The sequence below is a fragment of the Rhineura floridana genome, chromosome 2 (genome assembly GCF_030035675.1).
Source record: "Rhineura floridana isolate rRhiFlo1 chromosome 2, rRhiFlo1.hap2, whole genome shotgun sequence".
NCBI classification, from domain to species: domain Eukaryota; kingdom Metazoa; phylum Chordata; class Lepidosauria; order Squamata; family Rhineuridae; genus Rhineura; species Rhineura floridana.
In genome coordinates, this window is record NC_084481.1 from 31424394 (window position 1) to 31446362 (window position 21969).

The 21969-nt window shown below is 37.7% G+C and overlaps 1 protein-coding gene across 11 annotated transcripts in view; it reads right to left on the minus strand.

Annotated features, from left to right (window-relative positions):
- GULP1 (GULP PTB domain containing engulfment adaptor 1) overlaps positions 1-21969 on the minus strand; it is a 334104-nt gene that overhangs the window by 20550 nt on the left and 291585 nt on the right. For 10 of the 11 annotated variants that reach the window (XM_061608241.1, XM_061608236.1, XM_061608244.1 and 7 more), the window contains 4 exons: positions 15496-15633; positions 13360-13476; positions 11580-11672; positions 1500-1724 (listed from right to left, as the gene is read on the minus strand). In XM_061608241.1, the coding sequence (XP_061464225.1) occupies positions 1500-1724; positions 11580-11672; positions 13360-13476; positions 15496-15633 (573 nt within the window). The remainder of the gene's footprint in view (positions 1-1499; positions 1725-11579; positions 11673-13359; positions 13477-15495; positions 15634-21969) is intronic. The other variant, XM_061608246.1, reaches the window with a different exon arrangement.

Consider the following 21969-nt stretch of genomic DNA (forward strand, 5'->3'; position numbering starts at 1 on the left):
GTTGTTTTGTAATTTGTGTTAAATATGGATCAGTTTGAGTTAGCTACAAATCACTATAGAGTGGGTCGGGCAGACCCAAATAGATTTGTAGTGATTTGTGCTGACACAGAACTAAATAGTCTCTCTAAAACCTGACATACCATCTCCAGAATGCTGCCATTATTAATTACAACAGCATATTAAGCAGAATGCCAGATTGGGGAGAGGGAGGAGGGGAGGTGGACTTTGCTCACTGAGATCTCTAACTTCCAATCCAGGGCTAGAATCTCACCCAACACTCTCCAGTCATAGTGCTTGGAGGGCAGGAGAGATGGTGGAATCTTAAAACACAGGAAGCTCACACTGTATTCACTCTTTTGTAAGCTCTGTTTCTTAAAAAAAGAAGTTTGGTAACAGTTATTTAGCTTGTGTTTTGTGTCCTTCATGGTACCCTACCCAGCCTTATACCTGTTTCTTTTTCATCATTTCATCATAATCTTTAAATGAATGCTTCATGGATTCATAAACTGGTCTCTCACTGATATCTGCATCAAAGATCTATAACTCTATTAACTGCCTTTTGTGGCCATTTATTCTTCATAATTTACTATGAAGAATAAATGGCCACAAAAGGCAATTAATAGAGTTACAGATCTTTGAAGAGAAAATTGATCAGTAATATCTAAACCTCTTAGATCAGTTCTCCATTCACATATTGCAAATATATACTTCTATTTTTGTGTGTCTCTGAGGAACACAAATACTAATAAGAGAATTAATATTTATTTTGAAGGAAATGCATACTAGTATTACCTGACGGATCGTGAGAAGCATTTTTATTGAGTAAATCCATGCATAAAGCCATGTTTGCCAAGGACAGCCAATTGTTAATTGCAAATGGAAAGAGAAGGTTGTATCAGCCCATTTTTACAATCAGAAAGCATGTTACAGCTCATCTTTGGAATAAATAATGGGCATTCTTCATTTTGCACAGAGTTAAAATGAGCCTCAGTGAAATTAAATATTCTGTATCTGCTATTGACTTCCCACACTTTCTTGAAACTTTTACACTGCCCAATCACCATTCTTCAGAGATATTCACTTTAGGTTGGGGATCTGTGGGCAGGGTTCACTTTCATTTCTTGAAGCACTGTATAAAAATGTTGTTATCATTTCCCATAGTCAATGATACAAGGCTAAAGTTCTAAACAAACTCACTTAGATATCAGTAGCTCTGAGCCTTATTTCTCCTAAAAGCAGGGCAGCCCACATGATATAACACAAGCTTATCTTTAAGTATTTTGAAACAAGAGAGCATTCTTTAAGTGTTGGGAATATATGTTAGGGTTAAGATGTGGAAGGGTCAGAATGCTCAGCATTTTTACACTGATTGTAAGTATATGAAATGCATCTGGCCTGTCCTTTAACCACTGTACAAAATGTAGCACTTTGATACAATTCATACACAACAAAGATAGGAAGGTTGAAAAAAATTGACTGTCTGTGCCCAGCCGGATTACACGAGGTCTTGGGATGCTGTGTTCATGGACTGGCTTTGGAAGAACACTTTTGGAAGGTGGTGGTGTTAATAGTCCAGATGAGTGTCTGGAGTCAGGAGAATTCATAGGAGTTAGTGTAATGGAAGAGATGTCTAAACAAGGAGTAGAATCCTCATTGCTACACCAGAAAAAGGTGGTGGGTCTTTGAATCATGTCATGTTCATAATCAGACTGTATGTGGAGCAGCTGTAAAGGAATCACAGAAAGAGAAAACATATTCTAAGGAGTGAAAGTGGTAAGAGAAGGCAAAGAAAGAAGAGCACAAAAAGTATGCTTCTAAATTAATATTCCACAATATAGGGAAAAAAGTATTTTTTGTAAGGAAGATTTTTATTTCACAGCAACAATGAGTCCAGTACTGGCAGAAGCATGGTTAAAATGTTCACTAAATCACTGCAATTTAATTTTCCCACATTTGCTATATTCTTAAATATATCCCCATGTACCAAATGTGCTTGAAATCCCCATGTCTGCAATTATTTTGCATTTCGCAAACATGGTTGGGTGGTTAAAGCACAGTCCAGTATTTTGTGTATTTAGTATAACTTCACAAACAATTTTATTCTTACCAACCACTCATACAAGATAATCTTATTACAAATCTCACACTGACTACGTTATCTTGGCCCCAGCAGTTCTATGTAAGTAAATATAGCGCTAGATACTTTAAGACTTGATAAATATAAATAAAAACGCATTATTTGTAAGATTGCATCACTGGCCTATGCATGAAGATAACTTGTTTCTCAATGTAAAAAAATGAGCCATAATTTGAGATGGGGGAGAAATTTGATTCAGTTCAAACCAAAACATAATAAACAGAGGGTGGCTAGCATCCAAATGGGCAATCAAAAAGAGAAGGTCAAAGACCAAGGTTGAGACATTTGATATTGGTACAGTACAGAAAGCGATTTGCTCGTCTTTTAATCTTACAAGCTATTATCCCCTGATGAAGGCCTGTAGATAACAGGCTGAAACACGTTGGGTTTTATCAAAAATAAAAGTTCCCACTCTTCAGAATCTTGGTCTTTGACCTTCTCTTTTTGACAAACCAAAACACAGCCATCCTTCAAACGTCACACTTATCTGAATTTTGCAATGCAGTTCTCCAACCAAATGGCATTTACAAACGCGCATATATGAAAGGAAAATGTGCATAAAATGAACACATTAGTGAAAGTGCATTATATTAGGAAAAAGTGCTTGCAAAAAGGTGTACATTAGTCGGAACTGCATACAAAATGTGTTTTTGCACTAAAATGCTAGAGAATTTTCATGAGGATTTTTTTTTAAAAAAATCACAAATTACTGCAGAAATGTGGAGAACTGAATTTAAGATTGGAAAAATGAGAAACTGAGAGAACAAAAATGGACAGATTTCCATCCCTATTAACAATCTACATTTTATTCCTCCAGTCATAAGATGGAGACAAGGGTTGTTGGGGGAAACAGTGGGTTGTATCTAGCTAAATAACTGGGTACATGGAATGACTTCTGGGAGTGAAATGGAACATTCCCTTCTTCTCCTCCCCTACATGCCCCTGAAATCTGCTTGGGGTTTCCCCCCCAACCTTAAGGAGAAGTTCTGGTGATGGTGTTGGTAGAGTGGGAGTTCTGTTGTGCTCATAGAAATAGTTCTCTGTGTTCAATTATTTAGCTGGATACAACTAAATCAGTACCTAGAAAGTTGGAAACAGTATGATAAAACTGCTAGTTATATCCATCAGTATCTTCATTCTAGAAATCAGGTTTTAGCATAGGAGGGTCAGGACACCCCCTACCTGGCTAAATGCTGTGTCCTACCTTTGTCTCATCCCCTGTATACAGCTTACTGGTGGTCATATACAAACTATAAACTTGTAAATGTGGCATTCACAGTCAGACTTTGGGGATATAATTAAGATGTATCTGAGTACCTTAAACTATCTTACTATGTATAAACATAGCCAACTCCTCCTGTTCTCCCTTTTATACTTGTAGACCAGAAAGCTTTTGTCAATGTGCCAGGCCATTTCAATGCTGACATTGCATGTGTCTGTTTAGGGTGAAAGGGACCATCTACTGCTGTTGTGCAACTCCTACTCATTTTAATTGGGCTTCAGCTTGATTTAAAAGAGCACCATAATCAAGTTGGTAGGACATGTGGAAAAGGTACGCTTCAAATGAAAGATTTCCAAAAAAGCAATGTAAAGTTGACATTTATTTTCCAATTCCAATGTAAAGATAAAATACAACATGCAGTAGTGAGGACAAATAAATAAGGGAAATAAGTACTAGCATCTGAACAGACTAACCCTGGAATAAGTATTTTGGGTACACCTAACTGGATTGAATTAACAATTCCTTCCCCCTTTTTGAGAGCCAGCCTAAGAGATCCATTATCATTTTCTCCCACTGTTGCTGTTTTAGCTAAAAGTACCCATGTTGAGGATGCCTCCATGGGGCAAATGTTCGTGTTTTAAATTGGGAAAATGACATGAGGGAAAGGGTTAAACCCACCCCAGCACCAGGGACCTGATTTGCCCATCCCTCTAAACTTAAAAAAAAAAAATACAGGAGAATCTGATCATAGGTAACTATATTCATATTTGTTTTATACATCTGTGCCCCAACTCTGATTTTAAGAATCATGCTTTTATAAGAGATGCACATGGGTTAAGGGAACTGAACCCTCTCCTACCTTACTTCCCCATTTTCTATCACAGCAAGCACTGTTTGTTCACCTCAAACGGAAGACATCAGCAGTGCTGTGAAGACAAGTGCTTCAAGTGACAGAGGACAGATAGGTCAGGTGGGGGAATGAGGAGTTTTACATAACTTATTCTAAAACTGGACCCTCTCCATGCACTCACATGAAAAACCCCCTACAACAAATGCGGCTGACCCATATCATGTGTAGAATATATTGACCTTTATGCAATGATAATAGAGAACAACAATGAACGATTACTACAAATTAGAACTTGATATGTAGAAAGCATATCTAAAACATCAGTTATTTAGCTCTGGTACCTATGATATTTAGCTCTGGAACTGATATCTATTTGTGTTTTTAACAGACCATTCAAAAAAAAGTTTTGTATTGACCAGTCTGTGTCTTGTTCCTTACCCTCCTTTTATGGAACTCTGATTGTTAAGAAATAATTGAACAAAGATTCCATAAATGTCTTGTTAAAAACATCCGCTAGCAATTCTCCTTGTTGCTCATATTTTATATTTTTAAGAGTCCTGATGTGTTATTTAATATTTTATTTTACTAGCAACTGAATGTAAACTACTCTGGGATCATCTTGTATGATGAAGAACAGGATAGAAATATTATAAATAAAATAAAATCCCTTTAAGGTCTTATTGTGATACAAAGAAAATTAAAATATCACATGGAAGCAATAACTCTGAAAAATCATATTGTCTTCAAATATTCAGGATCAAATACTGGAAAGGCCTCTGTTTTAATGCCAAAGCAAATCTGAAAAGTGACCAACATACACAGAACAGAAAACCTACTTATGAATGTAATAGGTTGATGGTAAGAAACAGGCAAAAATCCCATATAACCCAACCAGCCAAACAATTCAAGCATGATGCACCATTGTGGTTGTACACTCAGCAATTTTTGAACTCTCTGCCCATGAGTAACCCTACTTAACTCAGTGAGACTTTTCACTGGTAGGGAGACTGAGGAATGCAGCTAAAATCTGGACCCGGCAATGAAAACCACATTATAATAATCATGGTACAACTCCTACATAATTTTTCAGGAAATGGTTAAAACAGCATTAATCTATATTATATATAAATCTGCCTCTAATGGATACATGTTACAATAAGTGGGTTAGGTTTTTCACAAGAAAGACAGCATAGGAAATAATTCTAAATTGAAAACATTTGCATTCCGTTTGTAGAAAACCAATTAAAGAACTTCAATAAAAATGAACATCCTCACTTAATACCCTCTGTCAAAAGGTAAAGTTGTCCCCGCACTTGTAGTGCAAGTCGTTTCCGACTCTTAGGGTGATGTCTCGTAACGTTTTACTAGGCAGACCATATATATGGGGTGGGATTGCCAGTTCCTTCCCCGGCCTTTCTTTACCCCCCAGCATATGCCGGGTACTCATTTTACCAACCACGGATGGATGGAAGGCTGAGTGGACCTCGACCCCTTTTACCGGAGATTCGACTTCCTCCTTCCGTTGGAATCGAACTCCAGCCGTGAACAGAGCTTTGGCTGCGTTACCGCTGCTTACCACTCTGCGCCTCTGTCAAGGAGACAGAAATTCTCAGCTCACTATTTTGTGACATTTTGTTTTGTCCAAACAAAAATATTAGCCAACTGTGGATTTGGGAGTTTTTCCTATAGAACAAGATGGCTTCCTTTGTGCTTTGGTTGAGAAAGTCCTTTAAATGTTTGCATTTTACTTCCTCCCTGCCACTCTCATTACTTGTGATATTCATCTATACAGACAAGGTTAGAGAAGATACAGAGCTCAGAGAAGAAACAAACTCATGATGGCAACATTAAAGTGAAATACAAAATCAAAAATATGGTTTTAAACTTGGAATATCCTTTTACAGACTAGTCCAAGATACTTTGTAATGCATGGCGCCTTAGGAATCAAACACAAAGTTATGAAAAAGAATTAACAAAGCAGCATGTTCCTTCTTAAGACTATAGCTAATTTAACAAGTTTTAACAAAGGAACCTACTATTTTGTGAGTCACCTGTTGGTTACAATGGCTGATCTTAATTTAGCCCCCTTGGTTCCAACTCCACGTCTTGAGAAAAAACCCAAAGCTCCACATTTCTCATAACTGCTCTCAGCACCCTGGTCACCCACACCAAATGATCCCATGACTGATGCTAAATTCTAAATTAAGTTTCTGGATCCCACATCTGGCCTAAAAGACCTGTCCTGTAATACCAAGAAATGGGGAAAGGATGCAGATACCCAATGGTAAAGGAATCTAGATTCACTTTTATGTGCACAATTGTAGTTTATTTGCCTTATTTGTATTATCTTACTATTGAATGACTTTACAGATTCTACATTTGCCCCTGACGAAGGCCGAGATTTGTCTGGCAGAAACGCATTGGGCATATTTTCTTTACTATTTTTAATAAATCCATTTGGAACTTCATCATCTACGTTTTTTCTTTCTGGCATCCTGGGTTCCCCCGCCCCCCATCCTCCTGTTTCGTTGGATGCCATCCACTCCTGGATACTTGGCTCAGTAATACGACATGTGAGAAGGATCTTGGAATTGTCATTGATCACAAGCTGAATATGAGCCAACAGTGTGATGTGGCTGCAAAAAAGGCAAATGCTATATTAGGCTGCATTAACAGAAGTATAGTTTGCAAATCGCGTGAAGTATTAGTTCCCCTCTATTCAGCACTGGTTAGGCCTCATCTTGAGTACTGCGTCCAGTTCTGGTCTCCACACTTCAAGAAGGATGATGACAAAGTGGAACAGGTTCAGAGGAGGGCAACAAGGATGATCAGGGGACTGGAAACCAAGCCCTATGAGGAGAGACTGAAAGAACTGGGCATGTTTAGCCTAGAGAAGAAAAGACTGAGGGGAGATATGATAGCACTCTTCAAGCACATAAAAGGTTGTCACATAGAGGAGGGACAGGATCTCTTCTCAATCATCCTAGAGTGCAGGACACAGAATAATGGGCTCTAGTTGCAGGAAGCCGGATTTCGACTGGACATCAGAAAAAACTTCCTGTTAGAGCCATATGACAATGGAATCACCAAGAGAGGTAGTGGGCTCTCGGACACTGGAGGCATTCAAGAGGCAGCTGGACAGCCGTCTGTTGGGAATGCTTTGATTTGGATTCCTGCATTGTGCAGGGGGTTGGACTTGATGGCCTTATAGGCCCCTTCCAACTCTACTATTCTATGATTCTATGATTCTAAGAACTCAGCATTTGCTCTACAACAGTTTTTTAAAAGTTTTTTTTTGATGTAATTTAGCTTAGAAAGAAGCTTTGAATGTACATATTCTGAAATACCAAAATTCTAAACTTTCTCAAAATTGGATAATAACAAAAGACACCTGTGAACCCAACAATACTAAAAAAATTAGTAAGTTGTTTGTGTGTGTCAAGTGATCCTGCTGAGAGCTTTTCTGACATGACTTTATTTTCTTTTTACAAGTCCACTGAAGATTATCATATGAAACCCAGTAATGAGGAAAATATATTCTGTGGATTTGGCAATGAGGAATTAAATTACTGTTTGGTTAATTTTGCAATATCTTATGTATTTTATGCATAGGCAAAATCTTAGTCTCTTACTTTTATGACTTAACTTTTGTTATGAACAGATGTGAGCTATTTAAATTGCTCAGGCAGCAGCATCCATATCAAATAAATATACAGAATAGTAATATGTTCACATCTAGTGTTACATTTAATCTAGAGCTGTCACATTTAACCTACAATTCCAGTCAATTAACAAAAACTTAACTGATTAAACATAGAAGTTTTAATTAACAGTGGACTCCTACATGTGTCTATTCAGAAGTAAGTCCCATTAAGTTAGTTGCATATTCATTTTTAATCCTATATCCACTTATCTGGGAGTAAACTCCATTGAATTTACGGGATTTACAATGGGACTGAATCTCAAACTGTGTGTTCACTACTAGTAAACTATGGTTCCTTTCCTCAGGTCAGTTGAGCAAAGAATATTTTTCCACTTGCCTCTTGCTTTATAAAATGTTACGGCGAGGATGCATCCAACAGAGAGCTTTTGCTCAGACTAAGAATTCTGCAAGGTGAGAACTTTCAACACCTTCACTGGGGGGGGGGGGAGCCTTTGCTTCCTGAAGTAAAGTCTTGTCTACAGAGACAGCTAGGAATAATCACAATTTTTGTTTTAATTCCTAGATCAGGATCAAGATCAGAAACTCCAGGCAACAGATAAATCCTGAAAAAAATGGGATAAAAATCTGCCTAAAATGGTCGAACTAGGTGAACTAAGAATGAGCAATATGCATATCAGTTATGTCAGGGGCCTTACCTAAGACACTATAGCACTGCCACAGACAACTTTGTCTAAATAAAAGAATGGGGAATCTGGAATCACTACCATGGGTGCACAGGAGAAAGCCCACTGAATACAAACTGTCTGATACTGGTTTAGGTATTTATTGGTAGATGTATGTATGGATGATAAATGGATGAGGAGGAGTTTTTAAGTTGTGAATATGAAAATTATGTTTATTAGATTGCAATGTCAACACATGAGTCAAGCATTGGATACATATGTGTGAAGAAATATATAAGTAAGGGTAGGGGAGCAGGTATAGCATAACTCCTGAAATGTTAAACCCTTTGGAAGCTTTGTGTTGCACAAATAATCTTTACAGTATTGCTTTGTTTTCTATACAGTATCATGATTAATATGTAGTTCATTATGCTCTTTAAAATGTACAGTATATTGTAAGAATGTCAAGGCTCTAACATATGAGTAATATATATTTTTAAATCCTTGTATTAAATATTCACCAAACAGAAAAGTTGAAAGTAGTTTTATTTTTAATGTAAAGTTTGACCTACATGGAACCTTTCTGCATTATTTCTTGATGACTAATGTGCTTTTGAATTTGCTGCAGCTTACATCTAAATATTTTTCTACAGTTTTAAGTGCAATATAAATATCAGAGCCACTGTTCCTAATGAGGAGTAGGAAATGAAATACCTTGCAGATAATGCTAGCAATTAATATTTAACATTTGTGCTGGACAAACCATTTGAATTATTTGAAGGTCTCTGGTTTATTTGTTTGCTTAAATTGTCTCCATTTACCTATAGTCATTCTGAACAGGCAGAAGAGTTAGCAGAGCTGAAACAATGTTTCCTATATGTAACAGTATGATACACAATATAATGTATTATATTTTTAATGTTTGTTTTTACTGGTATTGTTTTATGTAAATTGTGCTTTTTTGCTGATTAAGCTATATATAAATATTGTTAAATTAAAAAAGAAAGTTCTTGAATTGACCCTGGAAGAAAGGAGAGATGGTTTCTGTTCTTTGGGCTGGGCCTGGGCCAGAGGTATCAGCAGTAATAACCAGGATATTTGTGCTGGGTGCACAAGAGAATAATAGGAGGATCTGCAAGAGCGGGCAGGTGTCTGTCACCACTTCTGTGTAATTCTGTCTGTTTATAATGGAATATAACACCATTACCACTTGCTTAACATTTACTGTAAGTCAGTAACTTTGCATCCTATTAAGACTTCTGGGTTCAGAATTCTTTAGCATGTGGCGTATAAGAAATTATTGGAACAAAGTTGTCTAGGGAGGTTTTTATTTGGAAAGAAATCAGATCAGTAGATGTGTGTGTGCACAGTGAAACACATTTATGTATCATGTTTAGTAATTCTCATACTACACAAAGAAAGCTGACTGCAGAAATGGGTGGTTGAGGAAAGCCTAGAAAGAAGGAAGCAAAAAGGTAATGGTAATAACCAGGAGCTGCTGCTACAGTAGTCTGGGGAGATATAACAGAGCAGCCAAATTGGTCAAATGCAAAACTAGGGATGATGTTGAGAAAACAAGGAAATGCAACTATTGTTATGGAGTAAAACGTTTTAAAGTGACCATGCTGGAGGAGTAGAAACATCATTGTGACATGCATAAATCAATATCCTCTTCCTCCCTTTTGCAGCTCTCTCATTCCCCCATGATACATGACATACTTTATGAATCATCCCTTTATTGAAATAACATTCTGCATGATTAAAGGATATAGATATGCCTACAGATTAATAGTGTTGACTGACTGACAAGGTCATTTAGATCAGTAAAAGGTAGACAACCATCATGAAATTAATTCGCACTTCAATTAAATTTATTCTATCAAATGATAATATTAACTGGAAAGCTTTTAATTAATTATTCAATAACATATATTTATTTCACCTATTTTTATGTTTGTAAAAATGTTGTCCTTGCATTAGGAGCAGGATTTCACAGATTAAACATATGCAATTCCTGAGGACTATATGGAGGACAGAAGCACAAAAATAAACATTTTTAACAATATTAACACACATAACTGAAACATTTTAAATTATTGGTTGAGTCTCTTAAAAAAAGAAAAAAACACAAAATTAAAATTAAGCAGGAATAAACACAAGTTACACTTAGCTTTCAAAATGGGGCTCCATTTCACTCAAGGTACGTGCTCTGGGATTCTAGACATTATCTGCATGCATTTCTGTGCAACTGACTATCATAGTTGTAGAACCCTTGCAGTCAATCTGTGCTTTACATGCAGCTGAATAGATTAGGTGATAGGGTAGTACCACCAAAAACATAGTTATTAGCTTAAATGGGATTCAGTTCTTTGCTTTTAAAAAACCCACTTCATCCACAATCACTCACAGAAACAAGAATAAGAACAAGAACCAAAACTGTCCACTATCTCAGACAGTGAAACAGCCATATGATTTCCAAGGAAGCTTATATGGAGCCCCAACTCATACACACCTACAGGAATGGTTAGGAAAATGAAATTAGCTAAAAATAGGTGGGCTGCACATTATGACAAGTAAGTAACTATATGTTTGTGACAACACTTGGAGAATGTTAGGCATACCCAAATCTAGGAACTGATTCTCTGGCAATGCTTAATTTCTTGGGGAAAAAAGAAGAAACGACGACATACCAAATACTCATTTAGAAGCCCTTTTAAACTTGGATGTTTGGGCACTTTGTAATTATGCAAATGAACTCTGTATCTGTTAAGGGGCCCTTTTATCAATTTTCTTCGTATTTGTCAATGGTGAATCTTGGTATTGGAACTAAGTGTAAAATCAGACGGTTTATGGCATGACTCTGAATTCTCCTTTTGTTCTCTTGTCACAATCTTAGAGGTACTTAAATACTGAAAACACTATGCATTAGTTAAGTCAATCAGAAAATAATAATTTGGACTATTTATTTAGAAGCAAAGTAAATTTCAATATTTCAACATTATAGCAGTTTACTAAGAAAATATGGCTTTGCCCAGGGTACTTACTGGTGATGTTTGCACCTGGGTTATCCTTAACTGCTTCTCCAAATCTTGTACCTTGTTTTTTAGTTCCATATTTTCTGTTTCTAGTTCATGAATCTAAAAATATGCAGTTATCGAGAAGTGAGAGGGCATACAGATTAATGAACTGTTTTGGGGGTGGTGAAAATTACTCACACACTCCCTGATAAAGCATAGAGAAATCACCAAGGAACAAACTCTTTGCCATTATCAAGAAACAACATGTGTACAGAGGCAAGTTGCTGATATTTATCCATTAAGACTTTCCTCTCAAGAATGCATATCTAATATTATTTTATATATTGTGTCACTCATAGTAAGCAAAAAGAATAATCAAGTCCTGCAAGAGAAACACAAATTATATTCTCCACTATATGGTGTATAAGGCATTGCTTTTCATGGAATCAAAATGGAGATTCCATACATCACTAAATATACCACTATATTATCAGCAACAGTCTTCCCCATAGCTAAGATGTTTCTATAATATCTACTCACAAATAAGTTCTAGTCAGCAAAGTTCCATTCTAATGTTGATTGAAAGCTTTCTCCTTTGCAAGTTCAGGCTCAGCCCATTTTATTGCTTCCTGTTGATCCAGGGTAGTAGATCATTACAAAGAAATAACATTTTATTTGCCCCTATGAAGTGTCCCAGTATCAGTTTCTTTATACATAGGGTGGGACAATTATTGATTTTCTCTCATTATCCTTTCTTTTTTAATACCAAAATACTTCAGGAAAAGAAACTGATAGAGGAGCAGTTTAGAGAAGATATTTATGGGGCAAATTAGAGGACACCCCCACCCAGACAACATAAAAAGGAAGCAATAAAACAAGCTAAAGAGAGGAAGTGTTCAATCTAAAGGCAGAGGACCCCTGAAAAGCTTTAATAATGATTTGGTCAAATATTCTGGAAAGCTATCAAATCACTACTATTGTAGCTCTCACATAACATCCTGAGGCAATAAGAACTAGGCATTCATGCACACAGGGGCATCCTTTGCTTAATAGAATATTCAACAACAATTGACTGTGGCCAAATAGATGTTCATTTGACAAGCCATTTAATGACTATGTGAACACATCCTCCAACCATTCATCCTGCTTTTAATTAAGCTACCAAGAAAATTGAAGCCCCATGTTGGTCTATTCATGTGACTTTGATTGTTGTCAATTACTACTCATCTCCACTTCGGTTTGGAAATTTCCCCAAAGGACTGTTTTCTCTGTGTAGCCATAATAATTTAAAACTTGCTTCTTACAAAACTGAAAGTAAGGATTCTTATGACACTAATTCTCACTGAATTCTTCATATAGATCACACACATACAGGATATGCACTATTTGGCTATAATATTTGCTAAGTAATAAATCTATTTAAATAATTTATGAGCAACATAGTTACTAGCTACATCTTATCTGGGTTGTATCAGACCTAGGTTGCAATTGGATACACACTTACGTGGGAGTAAATCTCATTAAACCCAATGGAGCTTACTTCTGAGTAGATATGTGTTGGATTGCAACCTAAGTCATACTCAGAGTGGACCTGATGAAATCAACGAACACATTACTCAAAATTAGCCTATTGATTTCAATGGGTATGCTCTGACTATGACTTAGTTGGATACAACCCTCTAGTTATATGTGTTCTGTTAATAAATATTCCATAATGCTCGACTCTCACTTTTATTCTGCTATATATTTTTGAAAATCTAAATTATCCATTATTTAAACCAAAAAAGGACAGACATCTGTTACTTACTCTTTTCTGTAACCCTGCAATTTGTTTTCTTGTTTCAACATCCTTTCCTCCAGATTCCAGAAATTTCCTGTAAGCCAGGTCAAATGCTTGACCAATAGTTAAAGTTATCTCTTCTGCCTTTATGTAAAGTAAATATTACTGTTAGCATGTAAACTCTAATTTACATAACAAAAAGCAAAACCTTAAAACATGCACACAGTTCACACGTGACACTAAGCCAAATCATGGCTTGGCATGAATGCGTAAATGTGTGGGTTCCCAGATAGAAGATCGTGACTGCAACACTCTTGCCCCAGTGTTGCTGCTTCCATGCTACATAGCGGTAAACCATGGTTTGGCTTAGCATTACATCTGAACCCTGGTTTGCAGTTCATCTTCCCCAGACAAAAAAGCAGTAAACCAAGAAAAAATGTGTGTTACAGCTCATTGTTTGTTATGAACAAGACAAACCATGAATCTGATTTCAGACGTAATGCTAAGCCAAACCATGGTTTAGTTTGGGTAGCATGGAAGCAGCAAGACCAGAAGGAGAGCCCTGCAGCCACAATATTTGCTCTGGGAACCCACACATTTGTGCTAAGGCATGCTTTGGCTTAGCATTACATGAAAACCAGGTCATTGATTCATCATCTCCAATGTCCAGGGAGCTTATGCAAAGCTTATGTGCAATGCATGACATTTTAATTAAGGGGTACCATACTAGTGAATTCCTCAGCAGTATTTCTTCTTATACTACAATTCAGTCTCAATTGTGAATGAACTCCTCACTAAAAACTTAAATGCACAAGTCCACTATTTTCATGGGAGCTTATTTCTAATTAAATATGCCTCATAATGACTTATAAAACAGCTTAATTACTGCAGTGAGATTATTTGAGAGGGGGTGGTTTAAAAATGAAACCCTCATGATACAGCAAGCTGTTTCAAATGTGATTGCTGAGTGCAGAAAAACCACATTCATAGCTCTGTTGGCAAAATGTATTGAAGATGACATTCATGCTCTTGTTCAGGAGGCAGTGGGTGAAGAGTGGTAGGACGGAGAGAGCTTTGGCCGCAATGGAAGAGCTCATTTTAAGCCAGGCTCACTAACAGTGTAACTAGTCTGAGATAATTATAGCTGGCGAGACTTGATGTCGCTCCAAATGGTGAAAGTCCTATGTCTACTGACACAGAATACTGACATGATTTGAGTGTGCTTTTGCCCTATATTTCTTGACCAGTAAACATGAATCAAAGTTGTAATGCATGCTAGTGCTTTCATCCATCACAGAACTTGACCACTGAGCCACAACACTGAGTTGATTCTGTGACATGAAAACTTATCTGTACATGCATGATGTGAATGTCTTGTTTATATTGGAAAAGGGTATCACTGTTTGGAAACAGAGGAAGGATGAACACAAGATCTAAGAAAAGGGAAGTATCCAAAGTAATGCTATCAGGTAGCAGTTAATTCTGCACAGCTCTTTAAACAATCAAAGCCCTACAGTGAGATAAAGTATAGAACCTTACCTCAGAACGGTGAAGGTCATTTTTCACACAGTTTTTTGTACTGTGGTTAAGATACAGGGGTACAGAACAGAAATGCTAGCTTGTCAAGGGCACATGTATTTTCTTTTGTGCATTCCTCTTAATACATGACAACAAGGCCTACACACTGCTTGCTAGTTTTATAGTAATGGGGGATGGAATGGGAAAACACACACATGCAACTTAGTACTTCATGTTCTGGACATATATTTTGGGTATCCATATTGAAGTACAAAATACGCCTAGATGTAGGGTGAGGAGAGCATGTAAAGTGGCCTTGATTTGAGGTTGCATGCATGCTAGCCCTAGCTGGAGACTCTGAATGTTCAGTAGAGAGGAGAAATTAGCATATGATTTATAGCAGAATTGGGGCAAGTGTTTTAAAAAGATCGTGGCAATTTTAGATTATTATAAATGGTAAGAAGCCTCATAACAGCACCAGTGAGTACAGGGATAACACTGACATGACATATTTGACTTCAAAGATAGACATTAGCGCATGTTTTCTTCTCTTTTCTGCCTTTACAGCAAAAAAGAGGCAATAATTTTCAGCACAGAAAACAACACTCAAACTTAAACCAGCTTTAAAAAATATGGCATACTTACACACTTTTCACTGTCAAAGACATAGCACAAGTGCTTATTTGACTCTGAATCTTTGCATATGAAAGTGAATATCCTTTTGTCAGTTTTGTCATCAGCACAAAACGATATCCTATGGAGCTGGCAGTTGTGCTGTACTTCCTGCAAGCAATTATGTTGCAATTACACCTCATGAGTTACATTTTGGGGTTTGATTATCTTCTAGCCCAGTCCCCATAAAGTATCAAGAAGTATACTTTACCACAGCAACGTATAATATTGATTTCTAATATTAAATATTCATTTTATATAGCAATACAGCTGCTTTATTAGACATGCCTGCAATTTGTATAGGGTCCAATTTTAAGCTGCACAAGGCAAAGAAGCATAAACATGAGAAGTTTGATTATAGATGCTGGGAAAGCTCCAGCTCCATTCAGGGGACTTTCTTGCTGGATCACACTCAACGTAGTATCTGAACAAACATCTTTCTGCTGTATAAAACATCCTGTCAGCTGACATGTCTGTATATTAAGTGTAGTAAATGGAGGAAGGAAATGTCACTTTTTTCAGATAGAAGGACAGGATCTTAAAGGATAGAGTAAATGAGGATTACCATGCCTTATTTCAAAATCCCAGTCAAAGACATGTTAGACATGTCAGACACCCAAAACACATACAGAAAAACAACTTCTTCAATCACTCCAATTAATCCTGTTTGCAGATTATTTTAGAATGTTTACATACTAGCAGAGATGATGTCTTCTCATATTTTTTGAGAGTAATTCAGTTACAGGGAAAAAAACCCCTTATGATTTAAGAACATATCTATAGCTAACAGATATTTCTATCAAACTTTAAAAAGCAGGGAAATTGGGCAGTTATAGTGAATGCACCAGGGGAGCGGGAGACCTGACCTCCTCTCTGAGATATTTTACTGCCCTACAAATTTGTAAAAATGCAAACAAAATTTCACAGTCCAATCCAGTTCCAGTGTAGCTTAGAACACACCTAGAAATGTGCTAGAAATATAGATATAGATATATAACACCGCCACAAGAGTGGCTGTATACTATAGCATGAGTTTTTCATATTCCACAATGTTAAATGGAAAATACCCCTCATGTCATTCTGCTGCTTCCCATAAGCTCACTTCAAAACAAAACCTGAACTCAGTCCTGAACTCAGAAATGCTTGCTTAACAACCCTCTATATTTTCATGGTGATACACAAAACACTCAGAGAGAATCAAGAGTTCAAAGTGTAAAACAAGAGAAAAAAAATCCAAACCCCTGTTGGACTTTTTTCTGTCAGTAGTGTCATAATTTAAGAAATTTAACACTGGAGCCAATGATAAGCACGGGCATGCTCAGTAATAACCAACTGTCAGTGTTCTAAAAGCCAGACTGGTAAATGGCAGCAACACCTGCCATCAGCCCAAATAACGGAAAAAAGATATGTGCTCTGCTGGTCTTGTTTTAGCAAGGAGGAAGCAACAATATTGAGACAGTTGATATAGTTCAGAAAGTCACTTTAAATGTTTAATTTGCAATTTTAGTGAAGTTTCCTATAGTAAATCATTTTCTTTGCTTCTGTTTCTGTGAATATGTGAAGTACAACACTAAAAACACTCCAAAAACAATTGTGGAATAATGGCACTTACTGTTCTGCAGAATAGTCTCCAATGGACATGAGAAGTGTCTCAGTTTGCAAAAGATAAAACATTGGGAGGTGAAATATATTCTAGCAAATTTCTAGGTGTGCTCTATGTTTTTAATTGACCATGCCCACTCTTCTTTAAGTGGAGTGGTTTAAGCATAGCAGGCTGAACACATGTATCTTGGGCAGGCCAAGTTTATTTTTTCCAACAACTAGAGTCATTGCTGAAGTAGCAACACATTGTAATCAGTCTGATTTTACATCAAACTGCAGTTTCAGATCCAACTTTTAATGCACCCAAAATAGAAATAGAACATAACATCCAGTTTGAAACACAAAAGGCTGTCTTCACCTTCATATGACATTGGCCAATAAAAAGGCTTTGAAATGAATGAAAATAAGTTTGACACAGATTTCTAGGATTAATAATGAGAGATATTTAATAGGTTAGATTCTCTGTAGAAACAGTAGTAGCACAGGAAACAAGCAAGGTAAGAAGAACACCAACAAAATACAAAAAATGTAATTCTCCATCTTTGGAGAAGAAGTCCTGATTGGAGGTATTGTCACCATTCACCATATGCTCAGAGGTACATGTTACCAAATTCTTCCAACTACACAGGAAGTGGATTGGAATATGAAAGACCAACCCAAAATGTGAAGGCAAGAGGTAGGGAAAGGGGGAGGGAGGGGAATAGGAGGAGCTGAGGGAGGGGGAAAGAGGGGAAGGCAGGAGAGGGGAGGGCAGGAGGGGAGAAGGGAAAGGGGAGGAGGAGCGGGAGAGGGAAGGGGAGGAGGAGCAGGAGGGGGAGGGAGAGGAAGGGGAAAGAGGGGAGGAGGGAGAGGGCACGTTTGATAATTAGCATGCATATTGAATTCAGTAGGATTTACTCCTGTGCAATCATGCTTGAGAAAGGTGAAACTGACCAGGCGGAGGGAAAAGAAAGGAGCATTGGAGGGGAAGGAGGGGAGGAGTAGGAGTAGGGAAGGGGCAGGGATGGAGGGAGAGGGAGGGGAGAGAGGAGGAGGAGGAGGAAGAGGGTGAGGAGGAGGAAGAGGGTGGGGAGGAGATTGGGTGGGTGGGCACTGTCATGAAATTGTAGCATGGTTCAGAATGGTTTAATGTAACATGGCTCTGATGCAGGGAATTGTGGGCATTTCATCTTGAGTAGAGATAGGCCTCCATCATTTCTTAGCAGCAGCTAATTAAGAGGCTTGAGAAGCAGCTCCTGCTGTCTGATGAGAGCCTGGTACCAAGGTCAAGCAGGCCTGAGAACAGTTGAGGCCTGTTAGGCATGAAAACTGGAGAAGCTTCAGGAAGCATTACCTCATTAGAAAGCCCCCTCTTTGGCTAAAATAGTATGGACTGTTGCTGGGGATTTTTCCTTAAGTATAGGGGGTGAAGCTTATAGTCTTTGTTCCCCTGGGTTCCATCTTGATGAGTGGTTACCTGAGTGGGGTTCTACTGTCTTCACCACCCAATGTATGCCTCTCTGTGGAGAGGTGAGACTTGCAACAAATACCTCTTCAAAGTAAGTAGAATAGGCTAGTTAGTTTGTTATTTTTGGTTGTGTCTGAACTCTCTTGTATGTTCTACCTAAACCCCTGTTTGGGTATGGGTTTTAAGGAATTGTTTTGCTGCTATTAATTATGCACTTATATTTTATTCAATAAAGCTACTTCTTATTTACCCATGTGTCTTCTTTGCAGGAGTGGAAATTTGGCTCTGAACCTGGTACCTTGGCCACTGACCACAGACTATCGTGTTTTGGGGTTGCTTGGGGCTTCAGGATGAGGAATGCCTGTCTGGCTCTTGTCCTTAGAAATTTCTGGCAGAACTATTTTTGGGCTCTGGGTTTCCCTGACTCAGTGATTATTCAGACTAAGGGGTGGTGGCAGCCTATGTCCTACCTTGCAGGGTTGATGTTGGTTTGCACAGCCTTGGCAAGGGGGAATAGTTTGTCAGGATCAATTGCCCTGTGTTAGGAATTGGGTCCTGGGAATGCACCTGGTGCCTGTGGATTGGTGCTAGGGCATGGCAGGCACTGGGCAGAGGGAAAGCCCCTTTCCTTTCTAAGGAAAACATTGATAACAGTATCATTGTTTTTTTGGGTTTCCCTCACCTTATTTTACAGCAGATACATGTTGTCTCCCACCCAAATTTAAACCAAAGCTGACCCTGATTAGCCAAGCCAAACAGCTGTTAGTCTGGTTTTTAGAACACTGACAGTTGGTTCTTACGGAGCATGCCCTGAACTATCACAGACTCCAATGTTAATTTTCTTAAATTAATTAAAAATCACCCATGCCCTTTTTTAACTTTTAAACTGTGGAAGATTAAGTTCAGAGTATGGGGTAAGGTTAGTAATAGGATTATACATACTCTGTGAACATGTCTGATTTTTAATTAATTTCAACAACTTTCTTAAATTATGAGACCACTGCTGGAAAAAAAGTCCACTAGAGTTCTGGATTTTATTTATTCCTGTTTTAGAGTTTCAACTCTAGATTCTCTGAGTGTTTTGTGTATCACCATGAAAACCTAGAGGGTTCTTAAGCAAGCATTTCTGAGTTCAGGACTATATGTCTTGTAAGACTTTATTTTGAATGAGCTTAATGGAAGCAGCAGAATGACATGGATTTTTTTCCAGTTTAACATGGTGGAATGTCAAAAATCTATGCTGGCTATAGTATATAGCCACTTGTGTGGTTGCAGAATATGGCATCAACACTCTTCAGCAAACTAATTTAAACTAATTTAACCTTCTATTTCTCACTGACTGTGGTGATGTTTGCAAGCTGTGGCCAACACTAAGGGATATGCAGGACCAAACCCAAGCTCATATTCTATCCAACACAGTTTCTTCTTGGCTCAGAGTTGGTTTTTTAAGATTATTATTACTTTTACTGAGCTGTACTGTGCTGAAATCACTGAGGGTTTTTTTTTTAAAATGGAATTGTTAGTTATATGACTGTGAGATGGGGAGTCCTTAAAGGGGCAAGCTATAACTTCAGGAACTTATCAATTTAAGGCAAGTGTTTATTATAAATATGTAAAAGAACTTAACAATAACTGAACTTAAACATAACTTTTCTTACTGAGTGTATACACTCACAATGCTAACGTTGTAGATACACTAAAATACATAGAGATTTGGGCACAATGACAGGATTATATAAATTTGTGTAGGTTATGAGGCAATCCATTCCAGCCTTCCCCAGCCTGGCATCTTCTCGGTGTTTTGGACTTCAACTCTTATCATCCTTAGCCAGTATAGTCAATGACCAGAGATGCTGGGAGTTCTAGTCTGGAGGGTACCAGGTTGGGGAAGATTATTCAATTCATTTCCTTAAAGTCAGATCTAGAAATGTGGTCACCTAGTGCATAAACATGGTTGTGACCCTGGATAAACCTCTCCTTCTGGTGTGTACAATTCATCCAGCTTGAATGGTTCAACAGAAGAGGAAAACATTAGGTTTTGCTTTGACTAGTGCTCAGGGATAATGTCATGATATGATGAGACTAACAACAAAAGATCATCAATCAGCAGTGTGAAAACCATTTTGGCGAGAAGGGCTTCAACCAGCCATCTCAGTTAAAAGAGGTTCTGAATGTAATGCTTGGCAACAACCTGAGCTTGACTTCACAGCAATTTCAGGTACTGAACAGGTTAGTTTGAAGAGGTCACGTGGCTGGCTACAAAACTGATAATGACAGGGCACATCACAAAACAAACACATAAGTGGAGCACATAGGATGCTCTATACTGAAAATATCTGCAGCTATCAGATGAAGGAAACTGCTGTTGCTAGGAGATTTCAGGAAGGAGCCCAAAAACTAGCGGGAATTCTTTGATACGGGGATAGAAACAAGCATCACTGGGTGTATACTAGAGTTCTATGAATGTAGGGGATCCCTGGTCTCATTACATGGAAAAATAATGGAAGACTCCATGTACAAATATGCAGATTTACACTGGAGAATAACAAGAACTTTCTAACTTAGAGTGATAGAATTTGATGCAATCAGGTTAGACCAGAATTTATGAATTTAAGTAGATTCATGAGGCTGCAAAGTTTATCAGATGACCACTTATTACTTGGTGTTCAGAGTCGTCATCCTTTGACAAGGGTAAGGTTATGCTGGGCATGTGAGGATCTCCAAAATCACAATGGAAAAAGTAAGAGAGAGGAAAGTGATTGACATTTGTCTCTCTCCCTCCCCCTTTTCAGCTATGTCCCCATACATTATTCAGTGGTCAACAGATTATAAATATGAAGCCAATCTCCCCAGGACAGTGATGAGGAAATATCTCTTTCTAACCTTTTGGTAACAGCACGAGGAGTAGGACTGCACAGGTTTTGAAATTTATATTTTAGATTTGGGGGGAAATACTTTAGGGGATGGGCTGACAGGGGTGGGGACAGGAAAATGGAAGTGTTGCAACTGTGAGGACTGAGCTTTTCTATTACTTTTTCCCTTGAAATATAAAATGCTTTAATAAGATCTCCTTCTGTTTGGTGTTGGGTATACAAATTTCATTTTCAGCTGGCACTGAAAGATGGACAATATCAGCATCAATTGTGAATCTTTGGGGAACGTTTGTGAGTCTTTTGGACCAGGAATGCTTATATGTTGTATGGTGGTCATGGAATATAAATAATGTCATCTACCTTGAAATAAAGCTACAACATATTAAGTGAATATATGCATAAATAAACTATATTATATTAAAAACGAAAGGAAGCTCCAGCCTCTGGGTATCAGGGGATTCCTATATTAGTTGCCCACCATTTCTGTCAGCTCCCCTCATGAGTATGAAGACCCATGCATGCATA